We start from the raw sequence: 24,806 nt of genomic DNA on the forward strand, positions 1-24,806 counted from the left end.
AACACTTAACACTTCCAGGCTGTGTGCCCCTGGGCAAGTCACTTAACCCTAAATGCCTCAGCAAAAAAAAAAATAATAATAAAAATAATAATAAAAATGCTACTTGTACTGGAACAGACTTTGGCGAGAAGTTAGTCTCATTCTTCCATTTTACAGATATGGAAACTGAGATGAGAGAGGTGAAATGACAAGATCTCATAGCTGGTAAGCCAAATTACATGGAAGGAAAGTCGTATTAAGTACCTAGTATGTGTCAAACACTTTGTGCTTTACTAATATTATCTTAGTACCTACTATGTGCCAGGCACATAGTGCTTTACAAATATTATCTTACTTGATCTTTACAACAACTCTGGAAGGTAGGTGCTATTATTATCCCTATTTTACTCTTGAGAAAACTGATGTAGACAGTGATTAAAATGTCTTGCCCAGGGTCTCCCAGATAGTGGCTGAGTCTGCATTTAAACTCAAGTTTTCTTGATTTCATATCCACTTGTGTCACCTAGATGTGATTTTTGAAGACCTGGATGCCTCCATAAAGTCAGGATAACAATAGTCTGTAAGACTGGGAATGTTTCTCTTAGAAAAGAGAAGCTGAGGGGAGAAAACCTGGGGACCTGACTCTTGGCTAAAGGCTCTTTACCCTGGCCTATGTAACTGCTCCAACCATGGCCAAACCGGACATTGTGCATTGTGCTTTTTCCTCTGTCTCCCCAGTGTTGAGCACATTAGACAGTGTTTGTTGACTGATTTTTATGAGAGTTCAGGTGGTGCTGAGGAAGCAGGAGGATAGAACAGAATCATAGAGCCTCAGCATTGAAAGGAATCCCGATCTCTGCCTGAACAGGAAGTTCATCTCTGCAATATTTGGCACAATATTCGGAGAGAGAGACAGAGATAGAGAGAGATGGAGGGAAGGAGGGAGAAAAGGAAGGAGAGAGAGAGAGAGAAGGGGGAAATGGAAGAAGGGGAATATAAAGGAGGGAGGGAGAGAGGGAGGAGGGAGTATGAGAGAGAAGGAAAGAGAGAAGGGAAGGAGAGGGAGAGGGAGGGGGAGGATTAAGGAGGAAGAACAAGGGAAGAATAGAGAAATCAGGCTGATTCATTACATTTTCACCTTTTCTTGTTTGCTTGCTTTTGCTTTCTCCTGTTTTTTTTCCTTTTGAGTCTGATTTTTCTTATGCAACATGATAAATATGGAAATATGTTTAAAATAATTGTACATGTTTAACCTACATCAAATTACTCGCTGTCTTGGGGAGGGGGGAGGTAAGGGAGAGAGGTAGACAAATTTGGAACACCAAGTCTTACAAAAATGAATGCTGAAGATTCTCTTTACATGTATTTGGAAAAAAATAAAAAAAATTATTGAGAAGGGGACAAAAAGTCAAACTTATTGAAAAACAGGGACGATTCACATTGTGATCTCGGGTAAGGAGAATGAGTGATGATTTTGAGAATTTGAGCAAAGAAACACTTCCTATGACCTCAGTCTTCTCAGTAAAATAAGTCAATGGATCCATGTAAACATGGAAAATTAGGGTATAATTGGTGGTAAGAGGAAAGAAACAGTAGTTAGAAATAGTCATGGTGGAGATTCTGTAGGATAGTTGATAAAGGCAGAGTGTGAAAGGCTATCAAAAAAACAGCTAAGGCTCAGATGAGCAAAGAGCTGTGATAAATGAATGAATATCACCCTGGAAAGGAAATTTCAAGTGGAAAGCGTCATGGAGCCATCTCTGACCCTGAGCTCTTTATCTTCTTGATCAATGCCTTGGAGGAAAACATAGATGGAACACTCATCAGATTTGCTGATGACCCAAAGCTGTGAGTGATGGCTGGCATAAATGGCTGACAGGGTCAAGATCTAAAAAGATCCCAGTGGGGTTAAAATGACGGGCTGAACCTCCTAAGTCAAAATTTAATAAGAATAAGTATAAATTCCAATAGTTGGAATAAAATAAAAATTAATTGTATTGACTATAGTAAAACTTCTTGAACTGGGACCCCACATTAGGTTCTCATAACTAAATGTTGGTGTCACAAAATTATGATTTATAATTAATAAATATTTAATTTGCACATCTATTTTATATACCTATATGCCCCAAATTTCTCAAGTGAAAAAGGGTTGTGAGTGGAAAAAATTAAGAAGCCCTAGACAACAGAATGGAGAAAGCCTGGCTAGATAATAGTTTATATGACTGAGATCTAGGGGGCTGAGAGCTAGAGTCAGAACTATGAATTACTAGAAATATGTAAGTTCAGAGAAGAGAAAGCTTGGGGGCACATGGTGACCATGTCCAAGTATTTGGAGGTCTGCTTTATGGAAGAGGTATTAGTCTTGTTTTGTCTGGCTGCATAAGCTAGAACAAGGAATTTTTTTTCTGTACTTTACTGTGTTTTTTTAAAATCCAATTTTATTTCATTTTCAGTTCTGAATTTTCTCTCTCACCCGCCCCTCCTCTATTCATTGAGAAAGCAAGAAAAATAAAACTTGTTAGAGATATTTTTAACCAAGCAAAACAAATTCTCACATTAGCCATGTCTAAAAAAGTCATCTGCTCCCATCTACACATCTGCACCCATCACTTCTCTCTCTGGGGGAGGAGGGTAGCATAATTAATCAGAGTCCTCTGAAACTGTGCCTGATAGAACAAGACTTAATAGAACTCACAGAGAGAGAGAGAGATTTGGGTTCTATATAAGAAAAAGCTTCTTATCAACAGAGAGCTGTTCAAAAGTAGAACAAGATGGCCTGGAGGTAATGAGTTCCCATCATTAGAAGTCTTCAAGAAAAACCTGGATGGTCTTATTGTGAAAATGATAGAAGGAATTCTAGATCATATATAAGCAGTCTTTAGGGACCTCTGACATGCCTTTTAGCTCCAGAAATCTCTGGTTCTTTAATTCTTCAAGGTTCTAGAATATCAGCTCTTGCCCCTGCCTTGTACAAAGTTTCTCCTTCCAAAGAAGCCATTAACCGTTTACTCAGCAAGCTCTTGGGATTTCAGTGATGCTAATGGAACAGAAACTGCCCAGACTTGGCCTATTGGTCAGGAAAGCTCCCAGTGACATCAGAGAGGGTCCCATTAAATGCTCAGGTCTTTGGGTCCTAGAAATGACCCTTGGGGTAATTGAGCTTAGACAGCTAATCTCTGTTGAATTAAACTCCAAAGACAGCAACATATAAACAGCACGACTAATTTGTGATTTGGTTAAGGGCAGAATGAGGAAGCACCTGTTACGGGCAAAGCATCAAGTGCTTTATACAATTTACAAGTGCTTTGATCCTCTAGAAACCTAGAGGGACAGGTAACACAGGAGCATGAGGGATGGGCAATGGCAGTAGAGTGGTGTAAGTCTTGGTTTAGGAGCTGAGAAATTATCTGACTAATCCCAGCTCTCTTGCTAACTTGGAATGAATAGAAATATCCCTGGAGGAGGGACTTGGAATTACAATTTTCTCATCTATAAAATGAGAGTGTTGGATGAGATAATTTCCATGGCCTTGCCCAGCTTTGATACTTGATATTAGGTGGTGCAGTGGGTAGGGTGGTAGATCTGGAAGGAGGAAAGCCTGAGTTCAAATCTGCCTCCAATATTTGCTACCTGTGTGAACCTAGGCAAGCCACCTAACTTTGTCCAGTCTCAGTTTCCTTATCTATAAAATGGGAATAATAGTAGCATCCACTCAAATGAGATGCTCTATTATGTAAATTATTTTGCAAACTGTAAAGTGTCACATAAATGGAAGTTATTTTAAAATCCTTTTCAGGTGATCTTGGCCAAGAAATTTTTTTCTGTCTGGGGTTCAGGTTCCTTATTTGTTAAATGAAGGAGTTTGAATACAATGCTCTTTAAAATCCTTTGCCACTCTAACATTTTGCAAAGGCATGAGTTTACATACTTCTTCATTGACTAGAATACTAACACTCATACTTTCCAGGGACTTGGGAAATGGAATTGGCCATCAGAAGAAGGTTTGGTGAGCCTGGGGTTCCCGCCAAAGTTTGGGGCGGCTCTGTGGGTTTCTCCATCCTGGGCTGTGGCAAAGTTAATGGAAGACTCTGTTCCTAAGTGGACCCATCTTTCTAGGGAGAAGAAGCTCACATGGACCAGGTGGCACATCTCGGGTCTCAGGCAGTGCCAGGGGGCACTGCCCCAGTCTTCGTGGTATCCAACCGACAAGTAAAACGAGATGACTTCTGGGTTCCCTTGCGGTTCTAAATGAACCTAAGTTTTTAGAACAAAAAGTGCCAGAGTTGACAAGGACCTTGTAATGTGTCATTCAGTCCATATTTCAGTATTTGCTGTGAGTCAAGTCACCACGCGGAGTACTGGGGATGCAAAGAAAGGTGGCCCTGCCCCCAAGAGTTTCACAGTCTAATGGGACTCACAGCAACATGCAGACACCTACCAGAGACAGGACAAACTGGAGACAATCACCAGAGGGAAGGCCCTAGAACTAAGAGAGATTAAGAGGCTTCCTCAGAAAGTGGGTTTTTAGCTGGGACTTGAAGAAAGCCAGGAGGGAGGCATGAGGAGGGAGAACATTCCAGGCCTGGGAAAAGGCCAAAGAAAATGCCTGGATAGTGTGGAATAACAAGGCCGTTGTCACAGGATGGGAGATGGGCAAAGAGGGGACCTTGGGACGAAGGAGAGCGCTGAATATCTGAGGTCACAGGACCTTTAAAACACAGAATGTTCAGAGCTGGGAGGTTCCTTAGAACCCACGAGGTCAGACTTGGGAGGGCCCTTAGGACACAGGAGGTCAGAGCTGGGAGGACCCTTAGAACTCAGAATGTCAGAGCTGGGAGGGCCCTTAGAACCCAGGATGTCACAGCTGGGAGGGCCCTTAGAACCAGGATGTCACAGCTGGGAGGGCCCTTAGAACCAGGATGTCAGAGCTGGGAGGGCCCTTAGAACTCAGAATGTCAGAGCTAGGAGGGCCCTTAGAACCCAGGATGTCACAGCTGGGAGGGCCTTTAGAACCAGGATGTCACAGCTGGGAGGGCCCTTAGAACCCAGGAGGTCAGAGTTGGGAGGGCCCTTAGAACCCAGGATATCAGAGCAGGGAGAGCCCTTAGAACCCAGGAGGTCACAACTGGGAGGACTCTTAGAAGCCAGGATGTCACAACTGGGAGGACCCTTAGAACCTGGGATGTCAGAGCTGGGGGCCCTTAGAACCCAGGATGTCAGAGCTGGGGGTGGGGGGTAAGAACATGGGATGTCAGAACTAGAAGGGCCCTTAGAACCCAGGATGTCAGGGATATGAATGGTCTTTGAATAGAATGTCAGAATGGGGAAGGAATTCAGAATTGGAAGAACTTTTTTCTCTTGAATAAACAAATAGCTGGATTATCTAGTGAAGAGTCAGGAACTCTGGGTCTGTGGGAGATAAAACTGTGACCTCCTAGTTTTGTGACCTTGCTTCCCCTTTCTGTCTGCATCCCCCTTTCCTCTGTTTCAGTCTCCTGATCTTGTGCCCCAGCTAACTTTTCCTGGTAGGGAAGAAAATGATACAATTACTGCCTTCTTTTTGAGAAGGGAAATGTTCTCTGTTTGGATGTTTCTGTGGTTTGAAAGAGAAATCCTAGGGAGGTCATCTCTGAGCCCCAACTTGTCTCTACTGGAGCAATTTCACACCAGTCTGGGGAGGAGAGGTTTCAGAGCAGGGAGGCTTTTCCTGGAGGGGGTAACATGAAAAGGGTTTTCGAAACTACTGTGGGGAGATGGATGACTCCCCTTCCTGCTGCTGCTGCTAGTGCCTTGCATCCCCTTATCTTGTCTCTGCTCAGAGATGCACTCATCATTTCTAGTATTAGAATCTAAACTCCTAGAGGTCACAGACCTAGGGGCCTTTGTTTTTGTATCCCCAATATTTATCATAGTGCCTGGTACAGGAAACACTTAAATGCTTATTAATTGAAAACTCTCTAGAGGAGAAGTTTGGGGATCTGAGACCTTGGCCCAGCTCAGTCACCAGCTTTCTGTATGACTGGCCAAGTTGTTTCCTCTTCCTGAGGTTAAATTTCATCATCTACAAAATAAAGGAGTTGGACTAAATAAGCTTTCTGGTCCCTCCCAGAGCTGACGTTCTGAGTTTCAAGGTCCAAAGCTCTAATATTCCATATTCTCAGGCATCTTATGATCCTCCAGGTGACTTCCTAAATGCCTTCCAGTTAACATTCTATATCGTCTGTGTAGCTACACTCTTTCTTCTAAGGTGCTTTCAAAAAGCTCTGAAATTCTGTGTTTTAAGGCTCCTCCAATCTCTGACATTCTATGTTCTAACAGCTCTCCCAGATATGCCATTCAGGGTTCTAAGGGACCTCCCAACACTGACATCCTGTGTTCTAAGGCTCTTCTCACCTCTAACATTCTTTGTTCTAAGGGCCATTTGATTTCTGACATTCTTTCTTCTAAGGGCCCTCCCAGCTCTGACCTCCTGGGTTCTAAGGGCCCTCCCAGCTCTGACATACCAGATTCTAAGAGCCATCCCAGCTCTGACCTCCTGGATCCTAAGGGCTCCCCCAACTCTGGCATCCTGTGTTCTACAATTCCCTCTTCACTGCAGTAGACAAACATTTCTGTAAATCAGGAACAAATTATGATCTGAGGAAGAAATTAGGACAAAAATCTGAAATTGAGACTCAGTGACTAGGATTAGTTTCCAGAAAGAAGGAGGCCTTAGTTCCATTCTCCGCTGTCCGGATGAGACCACACCTGGAGGACGGCATTCAGTTCCCAGAAAGGACTGACCCAATGCAGCGATCTGGGGCTGGAAGCCATGTCCTTTGAGCTAGAAGGAACCTTAGAAGACACCCAGTCCAACACCTCTGTAATGAGACTGAAGCTTGTTGGTGGATGAAGGACAGCACCAAATTGGGGAATGATTGCCCAGGGTTACATAGGGTAAAAGAACTTAGTTCAAGGGCCACATCCTTCTAGTGACTGTTCCAGATGGCCCACATGTTGCTGTGCCCCATCCCCATTAATACACACACACACACACACACACACATACCCCTTCCCTCAAACATATTCTTCTGCTACAATGTAGGTGCCTGAAAGACAGACTTGCCTCTCTTTTGTACTTGTCCCCCATTGATTAACACAATAAAAGAAGGCTTAATAAATACTGATTGATTGGTTCAAGGGCCAGAGCTGGGATGACTGCAAATATAATTCAATAAATGCTGAATCGAAACCCATTGTCTCTTGGACTCTGGCACAATGATTGCTTGGGTAGGGGTGAGGATGAGGGTTGGGGTGTGAGCCGTGGCTCTTAGATCTGCCATTGGAGTTCCCCTTCCCCAGTCTCACGTTTCCTGCTCTGACCCATCACCACTTGTTCTGGATTTGCCATCACCACAGGCTTCCAAAAGGCTAACGTAGCTGGAAGTGGATGCTCAGTAACCTCTCCCTCTCCATCCCGCCTTCTCTAGGTCATGAGCGTGTTGCTTCTCATTGAGCACTCAGTGGAGGTGGGAACTGGCAAAGGCTACTGCAAAATCCTACAGATGTCATACTACAAGATTGGTGAGTCGCTGGGGAAGGGGCTAGTTTAGGTAAGTGGGTTTGGGCTGAGGGAGAAGGAGGGAGGGCTGGCTGGGAGGCAGCTCAATCCGTATTGGGGGACTTCACCAGCTGTGTCATTCACAAACTCTGCTGAACCACTTCCAGTGGTGGATAGAAAGTTTGTTAACTTTCACTATTGAACACATTGGCCCTACATCTCTGACACTAAGGGTCTCTTATTTCCTTTAAAACCCAGTGCTTCTCACCCTCCCCAAAATTACCTTGTGTTTAATAACAACAACAACAACAATAATGATTACTATTTATATGGCACCTAATATGTGCCTGGTCCTATGTTAAGTTATTTTATTTTTACAAATATCTCAATTTAAAACTAACCTTGGGAGGTAATTGCTATTATTGTCCTCATTTTACAGATGAGGAAACTGGGGTAAACAGATCAAGTGATTTACCCAGATATTAAGTCTGAGGTTGCATTTGGATTCAGCACTTTCTGATGCTATTTCACCTCCTCCCCCTCCATTGTATTTTGTTCATACCAAGGATCGGTGCTCTAACACTGGAGGGGATTCAGAGACCATCTTTATGTTCATGTGATCTCTCCTAAGTCTCTGTATCCCCAGTGGCTAGTGAAGTGGCTGGTACGGAGTAAGTGCTTAATGAATACTTATTGATTAATTGGACAATTTTAATGGTTAGAGAGCTCTATAAAATGTCAGAGCTAGAGGGGATTTTAGAGATATTCAGTTCCAAGGCTCTCATTTTACAGGTGAGGAAGTTGAGCTTCAGAGAGAGAAAAATAATTGCCCCAAGATCATATATTAAGCTAGTGACAGAACCTAGAATCCAGATTTCTTCATTCTTTCTACTCGATGACCTTGCTCCTTTTGGATCAGGTCAAATCAGATCAGAACAGAAATTTAGAACTGGGGAACACAAGACACAAGAAACAACTGAGGAATGAGTAGTTAGACGTCAACTATGGATCCCAGAACCAGAAAGAGGCTGAGCCTTATTGGAATCCAGGTTCTCTGACTCCAGGTCCAATCTTTAAGATTGGACCCCAGGGTCCCTTACTGTTCTTTCCCTTGCTTTTCAGCGGACATCGCCTCCAGCTTCCTGCTCATCATCATGCTTTTTATCATCAGTGTGAACTTGATCTACGGTGTGCTTAAGGTAAGAGGCAGCCAGTGGTTCAGCCCATTAGCACTGGACAGAAACTCTTCTCCATCCCAGCTGACCAGCTGGACATCTCAGGAGCTTCCTTGGAGAGCTCGGATTGGAGAAGGGCCTGTGCTAGTTACAAATAGCTAGTGTGTGTGTGTGTGTGTGTGTGTGTGTGTGTGTGTGTGTAGGAAGCACAAATGATTCTACTTCATTCCATGCTGGGTTGTTTTTGGAGCCATCATTGAACTACCATTTGGCTCCCATGGGGGTGGGGTTACATAATTTCTCAGTATCTGTGGTGGGATCTGGACTCAGGCTTCTTATCTCCAAGTTCCTCCTTTTACCCGCTACCTCATCTAGCTGAGTAAGAGGCACTGGTATAGTGCAAAAAACGTGAATTTTGAAATAAATAGGCCAGAGTTCGAGTCCTTACTCTCTTTGTGACCTTGGTCAAATAACTTTTACCTTTTAGCCTCAGTTTTACTCATCTTTAAAATGGATAAAATAATACTTGCTTTGCCTGCCTCAGAGGGGAAGATCAAAATGAGAAAATAATTACTTTTGTGTCTTTCTGGGAACCTTTCCACATTAACTCCAAATTTTCTCGTGTACTGATCCATCAGACTGCCTGAAATCCTATCCTGAATCCTGAAATTCATTTCTTTAAATTAAGACATATGTTCTCTATTGCAAAAGCTTCCTTTGGTGGGACGGACAATACAGGAAACTGTTAGTCATTTCTCCCTAAGTATGAATGAGTTTCTTAGAGGGAGCCTTAGTTTCCTGGCAGCTATTAAGCACAGAAGCCCCCAGAGAAGGAAGTTTTTGTGGGAGGAAGAAAGAGGGTGGGAGGGATTATCTTGGAATGAAACAGAGGGTAACTCAGTGGGTTTGCCCCCAATTTCCTCTGGTGTTAATAAACACCTGCTTGGGGACTACAGGGTTCAGAGGAGAGAAGAGCAGGCCTAGAAAGGCTAGAAAATTTAAATGCCCTCAACTTCCTGGGGGCTGGTTCCATAGGTAGACTCGGCCAATGCTGGGCAAGTAACAGATGTGGGACTGGGAAGGGGCATGTTGGAAATGAACCAAATTTTGGAAAAGACTTAAGGATGTAATTAAAGCTGGATCGAGAGATGTCCATGCAGATCCTGAAAACAACCATTTGGGGGCTGATGTGGAAGCTTCTTTTGGGTTCACCATTATATCTGATCACTGAGCCATCACTTAAACCCCATTGAGGAGGGATTGGCTGTCTTCCTGAGGAAGAATCCAGTTCTCTGTGGCCATCCTAATGTGGCTGTACTAATGTACACCTGCAGTGGATTATCTTGGGAAGATAGAGCTTTATTTTACATGTTCACCAGTAAGTCCTTGCAAGGTCTCTGTCCCACTATATCCAAGACTCATTTTCTGTCTTTATTGGGATTTTGGCCATGGACTCATCAAAAGAGTGGGGTAATCATTAACGAGGCCCTTACACATACACAGCACCAATAGCCAATCTCATATAACTGTGTGATCCCCACTGTACAGAAGAGGATCTGAGACTTGAGGAGGGAAACAACCAGAGGCCAGTGTTACCTAGTGAGATACTGGTAATGCTGTAGCCAGAAAACTGTCCCTTCTCCTCCATGGAGGCAAAGGGAGGGAATTCAGGCCCAAGGTTTCTTTCCAGCCTGAATTATCTCAGCCCACAGGCCCCTACTTGCCACCTCTCTTTGGCCATGGGCTCTCCATGAGACCTCGACCGTGAAGAATGGATGCACTCCCAGTTTCATGCTCTGAAAATGGAGGATCGACTCACAAAGAGCTGATATATTCTGTGGCATCTGTGGGGCCCCATTATGGAGCTTTTGACTCAGCATCACTGGAAAGAGGAACTACTATCTCTCTTTTCTGCCTCTGTGGCCCAGGAAACACATAGAGCCAATAAACAGTGTACTTTAAATGACATCAGTGGAAGAGATAAAAAACAGGATCCTCAAGGAACAAGGAGCAGGCAGTTCTTTTTACCATCAGATAATTGCCAACCTTGAGATTAGATATGGAACTATGAAAGTTGGCTTGACCTTTTGGTCCTGTTTTTTCGTATCAGCTTAGATCAATGGTATGTATGTAGCATGTATGGTAGCAATGTGTTGACCTATTTGTAGACTTGCTAGTGGGTTTAGTCAGTGGAAAATATGTGTAAAATACCTAGTCATCCCTTTGGATTAACAAACACATTAACACAAACATAGAATTCTGGGAGAGAAAGCGCCCATAACCTATATATTCCTCACACTTTAGTAGGAACCACAAAATAAATTGCTTTCTATCAGTATTATTGACTGTGACCAGGAGAACAAAAGGTTGAAGGCTTTGGGACTGGGAAAAGAAGGAAAGATTTTAGGGCCTGGTAGTAGAAGGCCCATGTTGGTGCCAGGGCAGCAAGGGGATACACTGGGGAGAGGCCTGGAGTTAGGAAGTCTCAACTTACTGTGTTCAAATCTGGCTTCAGACACTTCCTAGCTGTGTGATCCTGGGTAAGTCACTTAATCCTGTTTACCTCAGGTTAATTATCTGTAAAAAAAAATGAGCTGGAGAAGAAAGTAGCAAACTACTCCAATTTCTTTGCCAAGAAAACCACAAATTGGAATCATGAAGTCAGACACAACTTAGACAATGACTGAACAATAATTAGAAGGCCTGAATAGTCTTACAATTTAGAGCTAAAAGGGCCTTTAGAAATCTCATAGTATGCTTAATTTTACAGATTTGGGAAGCAAGACTCAGATTTAGACTTGTTCAAGGTGCAGAACTGGGATCAGAATCTAGGTCCTTTTTACTATAGATCTATAACTTCATCATGTTTTTGGGTATGAGCGTATTCAGCAGCAGAAAGAAATCTAGAATTTCACCCATATTTTAGGTATGAGTGGATTCAGCTGTAGGGGATCTAGAACTTAAACCATGTTTTGGGTATGAGTGGATTCAGCAGCAGAAAGAGATCTAGAATTTCACCCATATTTTAGGTATGAGTGGATTCAGCTAGTAGGGGATCTAGAACTTAAATCATATTTTGGGTATGAGTGGATTCAGCAGCAGAAAGAGATCTAGAATTTCACCCATATTTGAGGTATGAGTGGATTCAGCTGTAGGGGATCTAGAACTTAAATCATATTTTGGGTATGAGTGGATTCAGCAGCAGAAAGAGATCTAGAATTTCACCCATATTTTAGGTATGAGTGGATTCAGCTGCAGGGGATCTAGAAATTAAATCATGGTTTGGGTATGAGTGGATTCAGCTGCAAGAGATCTAGGACTTTAACCATGTTTTGGATATAAGTGAATTCAGCGGCAGAAGGAGAGCTAGAACTTCAGTCTTGTTTGGGGAATGAGTAGATTTAGCAACAGAAGCATACTGAAATTAGAATGTGGCAACTCTGAGAAGTAGAGGAGGTGAGCAATACAGAAAGAGGAAGAAGAATGATGTAGTGCTGAGAGTTTGAAGTTCAAAGAAGGCCTAAGTTTATTCTCTCTACCAATCAGGGTGATGACCTTGGATACCTAGACTTGTTCTAGTTCTGCCAAATGGAATTTAGAGGGCTCAGAAGGGGCTTGAGGCAATCAATAAGCAGTACCACAAGCATTTGGGGAATCAGCAATGATCTACCTCTAGAATAATTCAGGACAAAAACCCTCTCAAAATTGTCTTGCCTAAAATAACCCCCATTTCCATGGCCTAGTGGTAAGTATCATGAGCTTATAGATTGAATGGTGGAAGGGACCCCAAAATGCTTCTAATCCAACCCTTCATTTTACTTATAAAGAGTAAAATCTGAGCATTCTCAATGGATCCTATTGGAAGCAACAGGGACATCCAAAGGCACAGGGTCTTTCTAGAAGTTGGGAGCCCTTTTCTTCTCTAAACCCAAGGTTTCTTTATGATCAGCTAATTAACCGATTCTCTTCCTTCTTCCCTTGTGATGATGATCTGTTCTTCAAGAAGGGCAGGTCAACAGTTGGAAAACTCTTTTTTTCCAGAACAGAGAACGTCACCTTTTGCCCTTCCTGTCTCTGCAAATCATGGATTTTCTTCTGTGCCTCCTCACACTGCTGGGCTCCTACATTGAACTCCCTGCCTATCTGAAGTTTGGTTCTCGGGGGAGTCGATCGGTGAGTAGTCAGCCTCCCAGACCAGCTTAGGCTTGGGGCTCTGGGCCTTAGGAACAGAGAGGGGGGGACAATGGCAGGACTGAGATCAATAAAGCAGGCAGAACAGGGCATATTTTGGTGGGGGCACAAAGCTTCTTAATGTGATTTTTGATGAGAGCATATTTTCTTTTTTATTTAAAATTTTTTTTATGGTAAAAATTTTATTTTTATCAGTGATTTATTTGGGCTTATTACTCAACTGGATCTGTGATTAATTGATTGGAAATACCCTCAAATAATGCAGATCGAAACCTCTACATCCTGCCTTTCCTATATAACTCAATTCCTGTCCATGTCCTCCCCAAAGTTAGTCCCAGAGAAGCTACTTGATGAGCTGGAATCCTTCCTTGATTTCTCCCAATGTCACAAGGGTATCAGTGAAGCACTCTGTTTTCCTTTGCTCTTTCCACCTGGCTGGATCATGTTCTTCCTTAATGATAGTATTTAATTAATTGTATTAATATGTATTTAATTATTATTTAATCCTGTTTTTTAAAGTTTCTCATTATTTATTATTTTGTATTCTCATATTTAGATATTGCAACTTACTCACACCTACTTTTCCATTGTTCTTCTAGTGATACTTAACTTTGAGTCTTTGGAAGCAATAGCAAGCAATATAAGACAACATTGTTAAAATGTTCTAGTTAGCAGAGTGGCTAAGTAAGCAGATTTCTGGGCCTGAAGCTAGGAGGGCTTTAAGTTCAAATCCAGCCTCAGGCACTTCCTAGCTATGTAACTCTGGGCAGGTCATTTAATTCTGCCCTTGGTTTCCTTATTCGTAAGATAAACTGGAGAAAAAAATGACAAATTGGAAAAGTATTTTTTCCTGGTCTTTCTGAATAAAGTAGAACCTTTTATTTGGTTGAAATGTCTTTCCTTGAGGGGACCATATGGGTTGTTGACTTTCCTATTTTATAAAGCAGAAAATTTGCTTTCTCATGGAAAGTATACAAATTCACTTAAATTAATCCATGGGAGTTGTCATTCTTTATTTTCTATTTGAAAAATTATATTAAAAAGTTTCATCTAGGTTTTCTGTTTTAATACTTTAGTTTTTGAACTACTCTCTTCCTCTCAGTGAATCTTTCTTTAAATCTAAAGAGAAAAAATAGTTAAACATGGTTTCATTGAATATATTGATTTAATTGGACAGTATATGCAACATTCCAAATCCATAGACCCCCATCTTTCCAACAAAAAGAGGAAAATGCATACTTTTTATGCTAGAAAATTCCATTTTCTATGGTTCACAGGAATTTTTTTTAGATACATTAAGTCCCAAGTATAACACAGAGACTCAGACTCTCAAGGGATCTTCACACTACTGGCAGGAGTGCAAATTTCAGATTTTGACCTAAGGATGCAAAAATTTGAATCCAATGATGGGTATGTTGTAGAGCTAGGAGCTCTATGTGGATTGGGATCCAGGTTGAGCAAAGAAAACACAGGACAATATGTGTCTGGTTTCTAGAGTAGAACAAGGGGAAAGCAGTCAAAAGGGGTTACAGCATCTGGAAGAGTTGATGAGCAAAATGGCAAGTGGGCCGGTCATTGGTAAATGCATGAATTAGTGTCTTGCTGAAAAATTGTTGTAGGCAGTGAAATTAGATGAAGAGAGAAAACTCACTTTGGATTTAAACTCACCTCTCTTAAATTGTTTTGAATTTTCAGACCCTTTGAGGGAACCACTTGTCTTTGGTGATCTGAATATTCTGGCTAGCTGAAGCCCACTTTGAAAATTTATTTCCATAGACTTGTAGAATGTTAGCTTGGTAAGATTTAAACTCAGACTATGGAATGCTGGAACTGAGAATGTCAGATCACAGAATCGTGGTATGAAACAATCCTGGCAGATTATAAAGCATACACCCTTTTTGTTTCAATACTTGTTCTTCAAAAAAATTTTTAATGCCTTAATTAAGCAATCAGATAGAGTTGGCCATTGAGGCAAGCAGGGATTCATCATGGCTCATCTCTTTTCTGTTCAACATTTTCAAGAATCCCTTTAATGGAGCCATTGATGGTCTGTTTGTCAGATCTTTGGATGATCCAAAGCTAGGAGGGACAGCTAACACGTTAGATGACAGAATTAGAATCTAAAAAGACCTTGGCAGTCCAGAAGGATGGGCTGCTTCTAATGACAGGAAATTTAATAGGGATAGATGTGAAGCTTGACATTTGAATTTTTAAAAAATCAGCTGAACAACTATAGAATTGCAGGGGGTGAAGGGGGTGGGCAGAGCAAGCAGGAGGGAAGTGGTGTGTGGTTAAACAATAGTCATAAGACCTGGGGTTTTAATGGACTATAACTTCCTTATGAGTCAACAATGTGTTATGGAAGCTCTAAAAGCTTATGTGTTCTCATGTAACAATGATGGCGGTGCAGTATCAACCACAGCTGGTGGGCACTGGCTTCAGTCCTACGCACCAAGGACATTTAGAGAATACAAGGCTGGTAGGAAATGCTATAGTGTTCTGAGTGTGGGGTATCGAGTCAGGAACCCTTGACTTCCAATCCAGCCTTAGATACTGACTAGCTGGGTGACCCTCACAAGTCACTTCACCTGTTTGTCTCAATTTCCTCATCTATAAAACAGAGAAAATAATGGTACCATCCTTCCAGGGTTATTGTAAGGAACAAATGAGACAACACATAGAAAGTGTCTAGCACAGTACCTGGCAGCACATAGTGGGTGCTATCTAAATGTTAGCTATTATTATTTAGAATGATTTTGATCAATAGCATCACATCTAGAAAATCAAAATTGTGGGAAGCCTGAGTCCTTGAAGGATCATTCAAAGGAACTGGGGATTTTTAGTCCCCTAAAAGAAAAGATGTGGGGAGACAGAGCTAGAAGAGACTTCCCAGTAGTAGGGACTCCAGTCTGGTGTCACCATATGCCAGACTTTATTACTACTTTTTGGTGTTAGTGAAATACACAAAATTAGAGAAGCCACCCCAAATGTTTATGTGGACTATTTGTGTTCGAACTGTGGCAGAGCATTCTGAGTTTGTGTTGTTCTGATCAGCCACAGTCACAAGCACGTAACTCGATTCTAAAATAGTGATGATATTTTGGTCCTCTTTGAAAATAATGGACAACAATACTACTTTTTGGTATAGGTTAGTAAAACTAAGTTGAAACCTAAGTAAACTAAGTTAGTAAAACTAAGCTCCTAAGTGCTATTCCTGAACTTACTATTCTCTGACAGATTGCCTGAGCAATCATAACAATAGCTGGCATTTATATAGGGTTTCCAGGTTGTTAAGTGCTTTATAGATATTATCTCATTTGATCTTCATTATAACCCTGCGAAATAGGGACTATTCTACCCATTTTTGTTGTTGACCAACTCCTTGTAACCTCTGGTAAAGATACTGAACATTTGCTTCTTCAGGGGCTTGAGGCAAACAAGGTTAAGTGACTTGTCCAGGATCACATAGCTAGTAAGTGTCTGAGGCTGGATTCCTGACTCCAGACTCAGTTCTCTACCCACTGAGCCACTTAATTACTTCCTGAGGAAACTAAGAAATGACCTAGGGTCAAGCAGCTTTCAAGTGTCTTGAGGTAGGATCTGAATTTAGAACTTCTTGACTCTAAGTCTAGCATCTTATCTAGCTGCTCCATTAGTCTCAAAATTGAAAAGATAACCTTCCCATAGCCAGGAGGAACAAGGACTATAGCATGTTTTTCACTTTTTCTCTGAAAAACAATTCTTTATTTAAAAAAGAATAACAATAACAAAGCATAATATCTCATCACTGAGTTTAAGTGAATGTATAAGTAGAACAAGATACAAAGAAATATAATACTTAAGTAGGTGAGTACTTTTTTGATACATCTTCCAATCATTTCAACATGTATCTGTTGAGTTTCTACTGTGTGTCTATAGTGCGCTTCTGGTCCTGAATTTGTCAAGTACTGTCAACTCACATATTTTTCTCTTCTTCCTTCCTTCTCCAGAAAGGGCCCTTCAAGGTCCCTATCATGACTCTGCAGTTGCTGGATTTCTGCCTCAGCATCTTGACCCTCTGCAGCTCCTACATGGAGGTCCCTACCTATCTCAACTTTAAATCCATGAACCATATGGTGAGTATGATCACTGGAGTATTTCAGTGTTAATCTTGGCTTGAGCTACTTAGGATGTCGTTGAAATAGGCATCCATCTCTAAGGTGCTTAGGAGTAGTAAAGATCCTGAGTTATAAGTGACAGCAGTTCCCTTCAGGTGGTCAGATGGTTCCCTAAAATAACTGTCCCTGTGACTGTTGCAGAATTATCTCCCAAGTCGAGAAGGCATGACTCACGATCAATTTATCAAGCTGATGATTGGATTCTCCATAGCGTTCCTCACTGTTCTGATCTTGAAGGTATGTCGTTCTCCCTTTGCTTCATCCTTCCCTCTCCCCCAACAACTAACTGCTTAGGATGCCTGTATAGAACTTTGAGATCTGGGACCCTGGGCTGGTAGAGCCCAAGTATAACTCATGGCAAATTACTGAAACTGGCAAATTTGATCCTTGTCTTTCTTTCCTTTCTGACTTTCTTTCCTCCCTCCATTTTCCACCATCCCCAGGTAACCAAGAACTCTCATAGAGTTCTAGGTCTCTCCTATTTAGAACAGTATCGATCTAATAAAATCAACTACACTGAGATATTAGGAATTGAACATGTTCCCTTTCTAACAAACTTAGCAGGATGTAGGGTTTCATAATTCACAATCTGAAATTCAATCAAAATTTTTTTCAGGTCTACATGTTCAAATGTGTCTGGAGATGCTACAAGTACATAAAATCCCTAAATAGGGGTGAGGAAAAATTCAACACCAAGATTTTGCAGAAGGTGAGCACTTAGCTTAAACTGTAACTAGTTATGTCACCACCTAGGGTGGGACATAAAGGATTTTGCTTTGGGGTGGAGACCTAAAGTGTTTTAAAATACTTTCAAACTTATAGCAGATAGAGTCAAACTTATAGAGATTAGAACCTAATTAGCAAGAAAAATGAGTTAAAATGGGCTACCAGATAGCAGCTTCCTCCCCTCAGTGATTGCTAGCTAATTAAACTCTTCCCAAGCCTTAGCAGACTCAGTTTTTTTCTCTCTTTTACTTCAGTTGAATTGAGGGCATGGTTGAGGCTGCTTATCCTTGGTATGAAAATGGCTGGTTCTACCTCTTTTTAAATATGACCTTCAGAAACGTTGGGGAGAGGAAGAAAGAGGGTTTTGAAAAAATCCAAAAAAGTCTTTTTTTTTTTTTTTTTTTTTTTTTTTTTAAGGAATCAGGGTTAAATGACTTGACCAGCTAGTATTTGGAACTGAATTTGAACTCAGGTCTTCCTGAAGTTAAATCATGATTCAACCAGTATTTAAAGCATTGGCCCCACCTACATTTTTAGTGTCCTCTTCTTTAGGGGGCAGCCAAGTGACTTAATGGCTAGAGTACCAGTTCTGGATTCAGGAAGAACTGAATTCAAATCCAGCCTCAGTCACTTACTAGCTGTGTGACTCTGGGCAAATCACTTCACCCTGTTTGCCTCAGTTTCCTCATCTATAAAATGAGCTGGAGAATAACAATTTCCTGATTCCAGGTCCAGAGTTTTACCTTCTGCATTGTTGCAAAGATTTTCCTGCTTCTCTGGAAATTTCACCCATTGCTCCCTAGTTTGTCCTTCAAATACTTGAAATCAGCTTTTGTAGATTCATAGATCACAGAGCTTCCTAAGCCAATGATTTTCTACTACCCTGAACTGTCATAATATAGCCAATGATTTTCTACTACCCTGAACTGTCATAATATAGCCAATGATTTTCTACTACACTGAACTGTCTTAATATAGACCCCAGGCTAAACCACTGAGGATCCTTACTTAATAATGACTTCCTTGGTCCTGGTTTCAATTTTGAAAATCAATTACTTGGATGAATGAATAGTTGACCTGGTTATTCAATCTGTTGGCACCATAAAAATGTAAGCAATAGCCTACTTATTTACTTGTAGGTCTCAACAGGTTGTGCATGGGACAAAGCTGATAAAATAAAGTTTAATGGGGATAAGTGCAAGATTCTACACTTGAATTATTATTATTTCAATAAACTGCACATATATATTATAAAGTCTAACAAAATAAATGTCTAAAATAAGTCTAATCCCACATATGTATATATGTTTATATCTACATATATATAGCTATATGTAAATACATATACATACATATGCATATATATGTGTATATATGTAAATACATATACATACACATGCATATATATGTATATATATAATTAGATTTATTTTCTTTGGCCTGGGAGATAACAGATTTGGGGAAAATGGGGAGATGTTGGGGATGGGGGGAGCAGACTTCAACAGAAGGAAACCATTTTTAATAAAGGAAAAAACAAATCTAGGGGCATCCAGGTGCACTAATAGTGAATTTTTGAGAGGAGTAACTAGAAAGCAGTTCATGGGAAAAAGATAGGGGTTTTTTTGTGGTTGGTTTCTTTGTTTTTTTTTGGTGGATTGCAACAGTTTGGTATGAGTCTGTTGAGACATAGCACCTGAAAGAGCAGTTTCTATGCCAAGGCAGAAGTGAGTAGTTGTTAGTCATCTCTATTCTGCTCTGGTCAGACCACTTGTGGGGTATTTTTAGTTCTGGGCACCACATTTTCGGATAGGTTTTTGACAAGGTAGGTATTCAAAGGAAGGAAGGCAAGAAAACAAAGGACTATGGGACAATTTTGGCTGGCTAAGTGTCGTCTGGTGCATAGAACACAGGCCTGGAGCAAGAAGACCTGAGTCTAAATCCAGCTTCAGACATTTACTAGCTGTGTGATCCTGAACAAGTCATTTAATCCTGTCTATCTCAGTTTCCTCATTTATAAAAATGAGCTGAAGAAGAAAATGGCAAACCATTCCAGCATCTCAGCTAAAACAACTTTAAATGGGGTCATGAAGAGTAGGACACAACTGAAATGGCTGAACACAAGTTATATGTGTTTTTTATATATGTATATATAAGTTATATGTATACTGGTTTTAGGAAATGGGAATTTTTTGAAAAGACTAGACAAAAGACAAATCTTTAAATAGTTAAAAGGCTGTCTTCATGGAAGGGGGGACATCAGATTTATTCTGCTTGGACCGAGAGGGCAGAAAGAGAACTGAAAGGAGGAAATTACAGGGAGGTATAATATGTAGTAAGCACTTAAGCAATGCTTGTTGATTGACTGACAATGCAATGGGCTGCCTTGAAAAGTAATGAGCTTCCTGTTTGTTGAGGTCTTCAAGCAGAGGCTAGAGGATGGCTTTGTACAGAGAGTGCTAATCACATACAAGGTCTTTAAAGGCCCTTCCTACTCTGAGCTCCTGGGGTTCTACAGCTGGCAAACAGGGTCCTAATGTGCCTTGCATCTATCGACCACCTGACTCATCTCTTCCTTCCAGGTACTCCTGCCCACCTATGAGGAAGCTGTGGCCATGCCTTCCAAGGAGCCAGCCCCACCTCCTTACTCAGCTGTGTGAGCTGCGTGGTTCCCTCCTCCCCTCATCCAAGTTGCTATAATTGCTTCTTTTTGCTTTAAGTGGTCCCAATTACTGTCCGGCTTCCTTCCAGATGTTTGCTTTCCTACCAAACCCACTAGAACTCTGGTCTTTTTCACCCCTTCAGGGTCCGTTATTGATGCCCACCAGTAGGATGATGGGTCTTGGCTGGGGATAGATGGGACCTTTGGCTCTGTCTGGTCCAAACCCCTCCTTATACAGATGAGGAATCGTGGACCCAGAAAAGGAGCTTGGGTTGCCTAAAGTTGCACAGATAGTAGGCTCTGGACTGGGATTCTGACTAAAGTCAGTGTTTCTTTCACACAGCGCCATGCTGCCTCCTGGTTGAATCCAATGGGCAATTTTGTCAGTAAGTGGATGAGTCAGCTCATCCCCACAGTGGTTAATTCGGTCAAACAGTTTTCAATTCGGTCAAACTGTAGTGAATGAGTCTATCAACAGCCCTGAAATTCATCTGTCTTTCTGCTTGACGGAATGCATGGGGCCATGTCCTCTCCACAGTTGCAGGGGTTGTAGGGCCTTGAAGGCTCTGGACCAGAATCATGCTCCTCCCCCCTTCAGAATCACTTCCCTATTGGCTACTGCTTGGGAGAGAGGTCTGGTCCTGGCCTTTCTGATGGAGCCTGAGAGATGGGCTTTGGATGGGGAGCCCAGGTGAGCTGGGCTTGGGTGGAGGGAAGAAGGCTTGGGGTACCAGGCTTCTGGGATGGGAATAGTTGCTTTCCATATGTAACAGGGAAGAACTTCATTAAAATTGCATTAAAGCTTTCTCTATGACTGGCTCAATTCTTGAAGCGTGAACACTGTGGGGGCTAACTTGTCTTAGGTCCAGAAACTCATATTTGCCTCTCCCTGGGGCCCTTCTAAGACACTTAGTGTGTGTCTAGAAGTGGGGAAGGGGGTGAAGGCAGAGGGCATATGGAGGGGGATCTTCTCATTGGCTAAAATGATTTCTCTCTGTTCTGACTCACACACCTGGAGCAGGTAATACCTGTGTGACCTTGGACAAGTCACCTGAGCAAGAGGGTGCAACAAGAAGGATCTTTTGAGCATGAAATATCAGGACTGGAAGGATTCTTAGCCCAATTCTCTCCTATTAAGAAGGAAATGTTTTATCTAAGATTACATAGCAAGTTAATAGTATACAAACAATACACAAAATAATACACAAATAGTACAAGAAAAAATACACGAATAGTACACAAAAGACTAAAGCCTAGGTGAAGGGTGATTATTATCAGATCAATTCCTGATGATTTCTCTACTTGAACTTATCAAATCAGCACATATATTAAAGGCAGCCAGGCGGTGTAGTGGTTACAGTGCTTAGCTTAGGAAGATCTGAGTTCAAATTTCACTTCAGACATTTCCTAGCTATGTGACTGTCTGACACAATCTCTGTCTGCTTAAGTCTTCTCCACTGTAAAATGAGGGTAATAATGGCACCTCTCTCCCAGGATCAATGAGATAATTTTTGTAAAGTGTCTGGCACACAGTAGGGGCTTGTTTCCTTCCTTCCTAACTGAATCACAAACATAAGTCCCTTTGTTAAGTACTAAAGCATAATGCAAGGTATCATCTGATGGAGACAAAGGAGAGAACCTAGTAAAAGGCTCCAGGATAAATGGAGGGGGAGAGAACATTTTTACTAAAGGGATGAGGTGGAGATTGGGGATGGCTCCTTGTGAAAGAAGTCATATGCGATGAACTTTAAAGTAAGGTGGATTCTGAGAGCTAGCAATGAGGAGATAGCATCCTCCAGGCATGGCAGTAGCTTTTACAAATGTGTTGAAGAAGGAAATGGAATAATGAGTTCATGCAAAAGCCATTGATTCAATCTGTGCACAGAACATAGAATTCATGAAGAGCAGTAATGCGGAAGAAAACTGGGAAGGCAGGCCGGAGAGCCTACAACAGGCTAAAAGAAATTATTTATCTTAGAAGTGCTGGAGAGTCAAGGAAAGTTTTTGAGTGGAGAAGTCACACCATAAAAACTGGTCTCTAAAAGGAAAGATGTTAGAAGCAGGGAGACCATTATTAAGGAGACTAGTACCATAGTCCTGGTGAGAGATGATTAGAGCTTGAACTAAGGTAATGGTTATATCAGTGGAGAAAAGAGAATTAGAGTTGGCAACTGATTAGATGTCAAGGGTGAAGGAAGAAAGGAAGTAAATAATCACTTATTAAGGGTCTACTATGGGCCAGGTATTATGCTACATACTTTACAAGTATTATCTCATCTGTTCTTCACAATAACTCTAGGATGTATACACTATGATGATCTCCATTTTAGAGTTGAGGAAACTGAAGACAGGCAAAAGATAGGGAACTTGTCTAGGCTCACACAATTAGGCCATTTTTGAACTCAGATCTAACAGACTTTAGGTTCAGGTTTCTCCACCGAGCTACCTGGCTCCTCAAAGGCAAAAATGTAAGGTCAAAGAATAGTTTGATATTTTGAGCCTAGGTGACTGGAAGAATATTGGTACTCTCAACAGAAATAAGAAAGTCAGAAGGAGGGGTAGGACTAGGAGAAATATAATTAATTTGGGTCTTTGATGTGCTGAGATGGAGGTGGAAAGAGGATTTCTGGGTGGAGATGTCCAACAGGGAGCCTGGACGTGAGGTCTAGAACTCAGAGGAAAAATGAGATCTACAAATCTACATTTGGAAGGTCTTCCAATAAAGAGAATGAAATCCAATGAAACGTACTTTCTTCACCACCCAAAAGACTCCAAGTTCTTTTCTAAGTTTTCATTTAAATATTTACTACAGGAGATCTAGACAGATAGTAACTGCACTTCTACGATTCCACTCCAATTCAGTTTTATCCACTTCCTAGCTAAACAACCAATTATTATGTTTGTTGAGGGAAATCCATCACCAAAGTCTGCCCAGATGCTTCTGGAGAATAATGAGGGCCTCTTCCCAGGGCCTTTCTCCTTGTCTCACCCTCTTCCACTGGTGTCCTCTGAAGTCCCATCTGAAGAATGGTGGAGTCCTACATTTTGCAAGGTCTTTAAACATATGCTATTAGTTAGAAGGGAAACTGGGTATTAGAGCTAAAAGGAACTTTTAAACAAAAAGTTGGAGATGAAATGTGGAATGCTGGGTTTGGAAGAGACTTTAGTAAATATAAGGTTAGAGCTGTGAAGGCCTTTAGAACCCAAAATGTCAGAGCTGGGAGAGTCCTTAGAATATAGGATGTCAGAGCTGGGAGGGCTCTTAGAACACAGGAGTCAGAGTTGGGAGGGCCCTTAGAACACAGGAGTCAGAGGTGGGGGGGCCCTTAGAACACAGGAGTCAGAGGTGGGAGGGCCCTTAGAACATAAAATGTCAGAGCTGGGGGCCTTTAGAAAACAGAATGTTAGAGCTGGGGGACCCCTAGAACATAGAATGTTACAGCTAGAAGGAACTTTCAAACAGTAAATAATAGAGCTGAATAACTTAAAATATGCTGATGGAATAGATAACAAGACCCATCAGGGAGATACAATTTAGTGTGCTTTATATCTGTTCTCTCTAACTGGCTTGGAGACTATCTGAGTTGAGAAGAGTTCTAAACCAGGAGTCTTTGATTTCAGGAAATCTCAGAACTTTAATTGCTAAGATCTTTATTTTCACCAATTTCCAGGAGAAAGTGAGCATTTTCTTCAATTGTGATTGCAGAAACAAATCTCATTCTGACCCGGGATTCATAGACTACAGCACACTGTCAAAGGAGTCCATGGCATAAATGAGATGAAGATCTCACCTAGAGCAATCGCTTCTTTTTATAGATGAAGCATAGAGAAGGGTCTCACTCACCTTGGTCATTCAGAGTTAGGGGTAGGAATGGTATTAGAATTCAGGTCTCCTGAATCCTGCCTGCCTTCCCCCTTGCCTGCCTTGCCCTCCCTGCCCTCCTTTCCCCCTCCCTTCCTTCTTCCCCTTATCTACCTTCTCACCCCTGCTGCTTACCTTCCCCCCCCCTCCTCCCAGGGATGATAGGAGAACCTAGTTATTTCTTGAAAGAAACTGATTCATGGTTAGACCAAAGCTATGGTACGTGATGCTAAACATCTGGGTGGAAAAGCATCTGGTCATATTTAAACTGGTTCTCGGAGCATTTGGTGCCATGCTGGTCCAATTAAAGCCTTGTTAGCTGTGATGAGGGTGGAGTAGATGGGGAGGATGAGCTCAGCTTCCTGAGCCAAGACGACACCCCCCCCTCCGGAGGGCCGATCTTTCTGGGGACTGGGAAAGGGATTCACAACCAGGCAAAAGTGTCCCAAAGAAATCATAGCCCTCCTAAGACCATAAAATTATAGGATTTCAATAGGATGGAGCATCCCTGAGA

At 41.7% G+C, this 24,806-nt stretch overlaps 1 protein-coding gene across 1 annotated transcript in view; it reads left to right on the top strand.

Moving 5' to 3' along the window:
* Window positions 1-21,241, top strand: part of LAPTM5 (lysosomal protein transmembrane 5) — a 44,462-nt gene extending 23,221 nt beyond the window's left edge. The window contains exons 2-8 of the mRNA XM_051987996.1: window positions 7,452-7,545; window positions 8,645-8,721; window positions 12,739-12,870; window positions 16,878-17,003; window positions 17,187-17,282; window positions 17,662-17,754; window positions 20,351-21,241. Coding sequence (XP_051843956.1) covers window positions 7,452-7,545; window positions 8,645-8,721; window positions 12,739-12,870; window positions 16,878-17,003; window positions 17,187-17,282; window positions 17,662-17,754; window positions 20,351-20,428 — 696 coding nt within the window. The 3' untranslated portion in view covers window positions 20,429-21,241. The remainder of the gene's footprint in view (window positions 1-7,451; window positions 7,546-8,644; window positions 8,722-12,738; window positions 12,871-16,877; window positions 17,004-17,186; window positions 17,283-17,661; window positions 17,755-20,350) is intronic.
* The last annotated feature ends 3,565 nt before the right edge of the window (window positions 21,242-24,806 follow it).

The sequence above is a fragment of the Antechinus flavipes genome, chromosome 3 (genome assembly GCF_016432865.1).
Source record: "Antechinus flavipes isolate AdamAnt ecotype Samford, QLD, Australia chromosome 3, AdamAnt_v2, whole genome shotgun sequence".
NCBI lineage: Eukaryota > Metazoa > Chordata > Mammalia > Dasyuromorphia > Dasyuridae > Antechinus > Antechinus flavipes.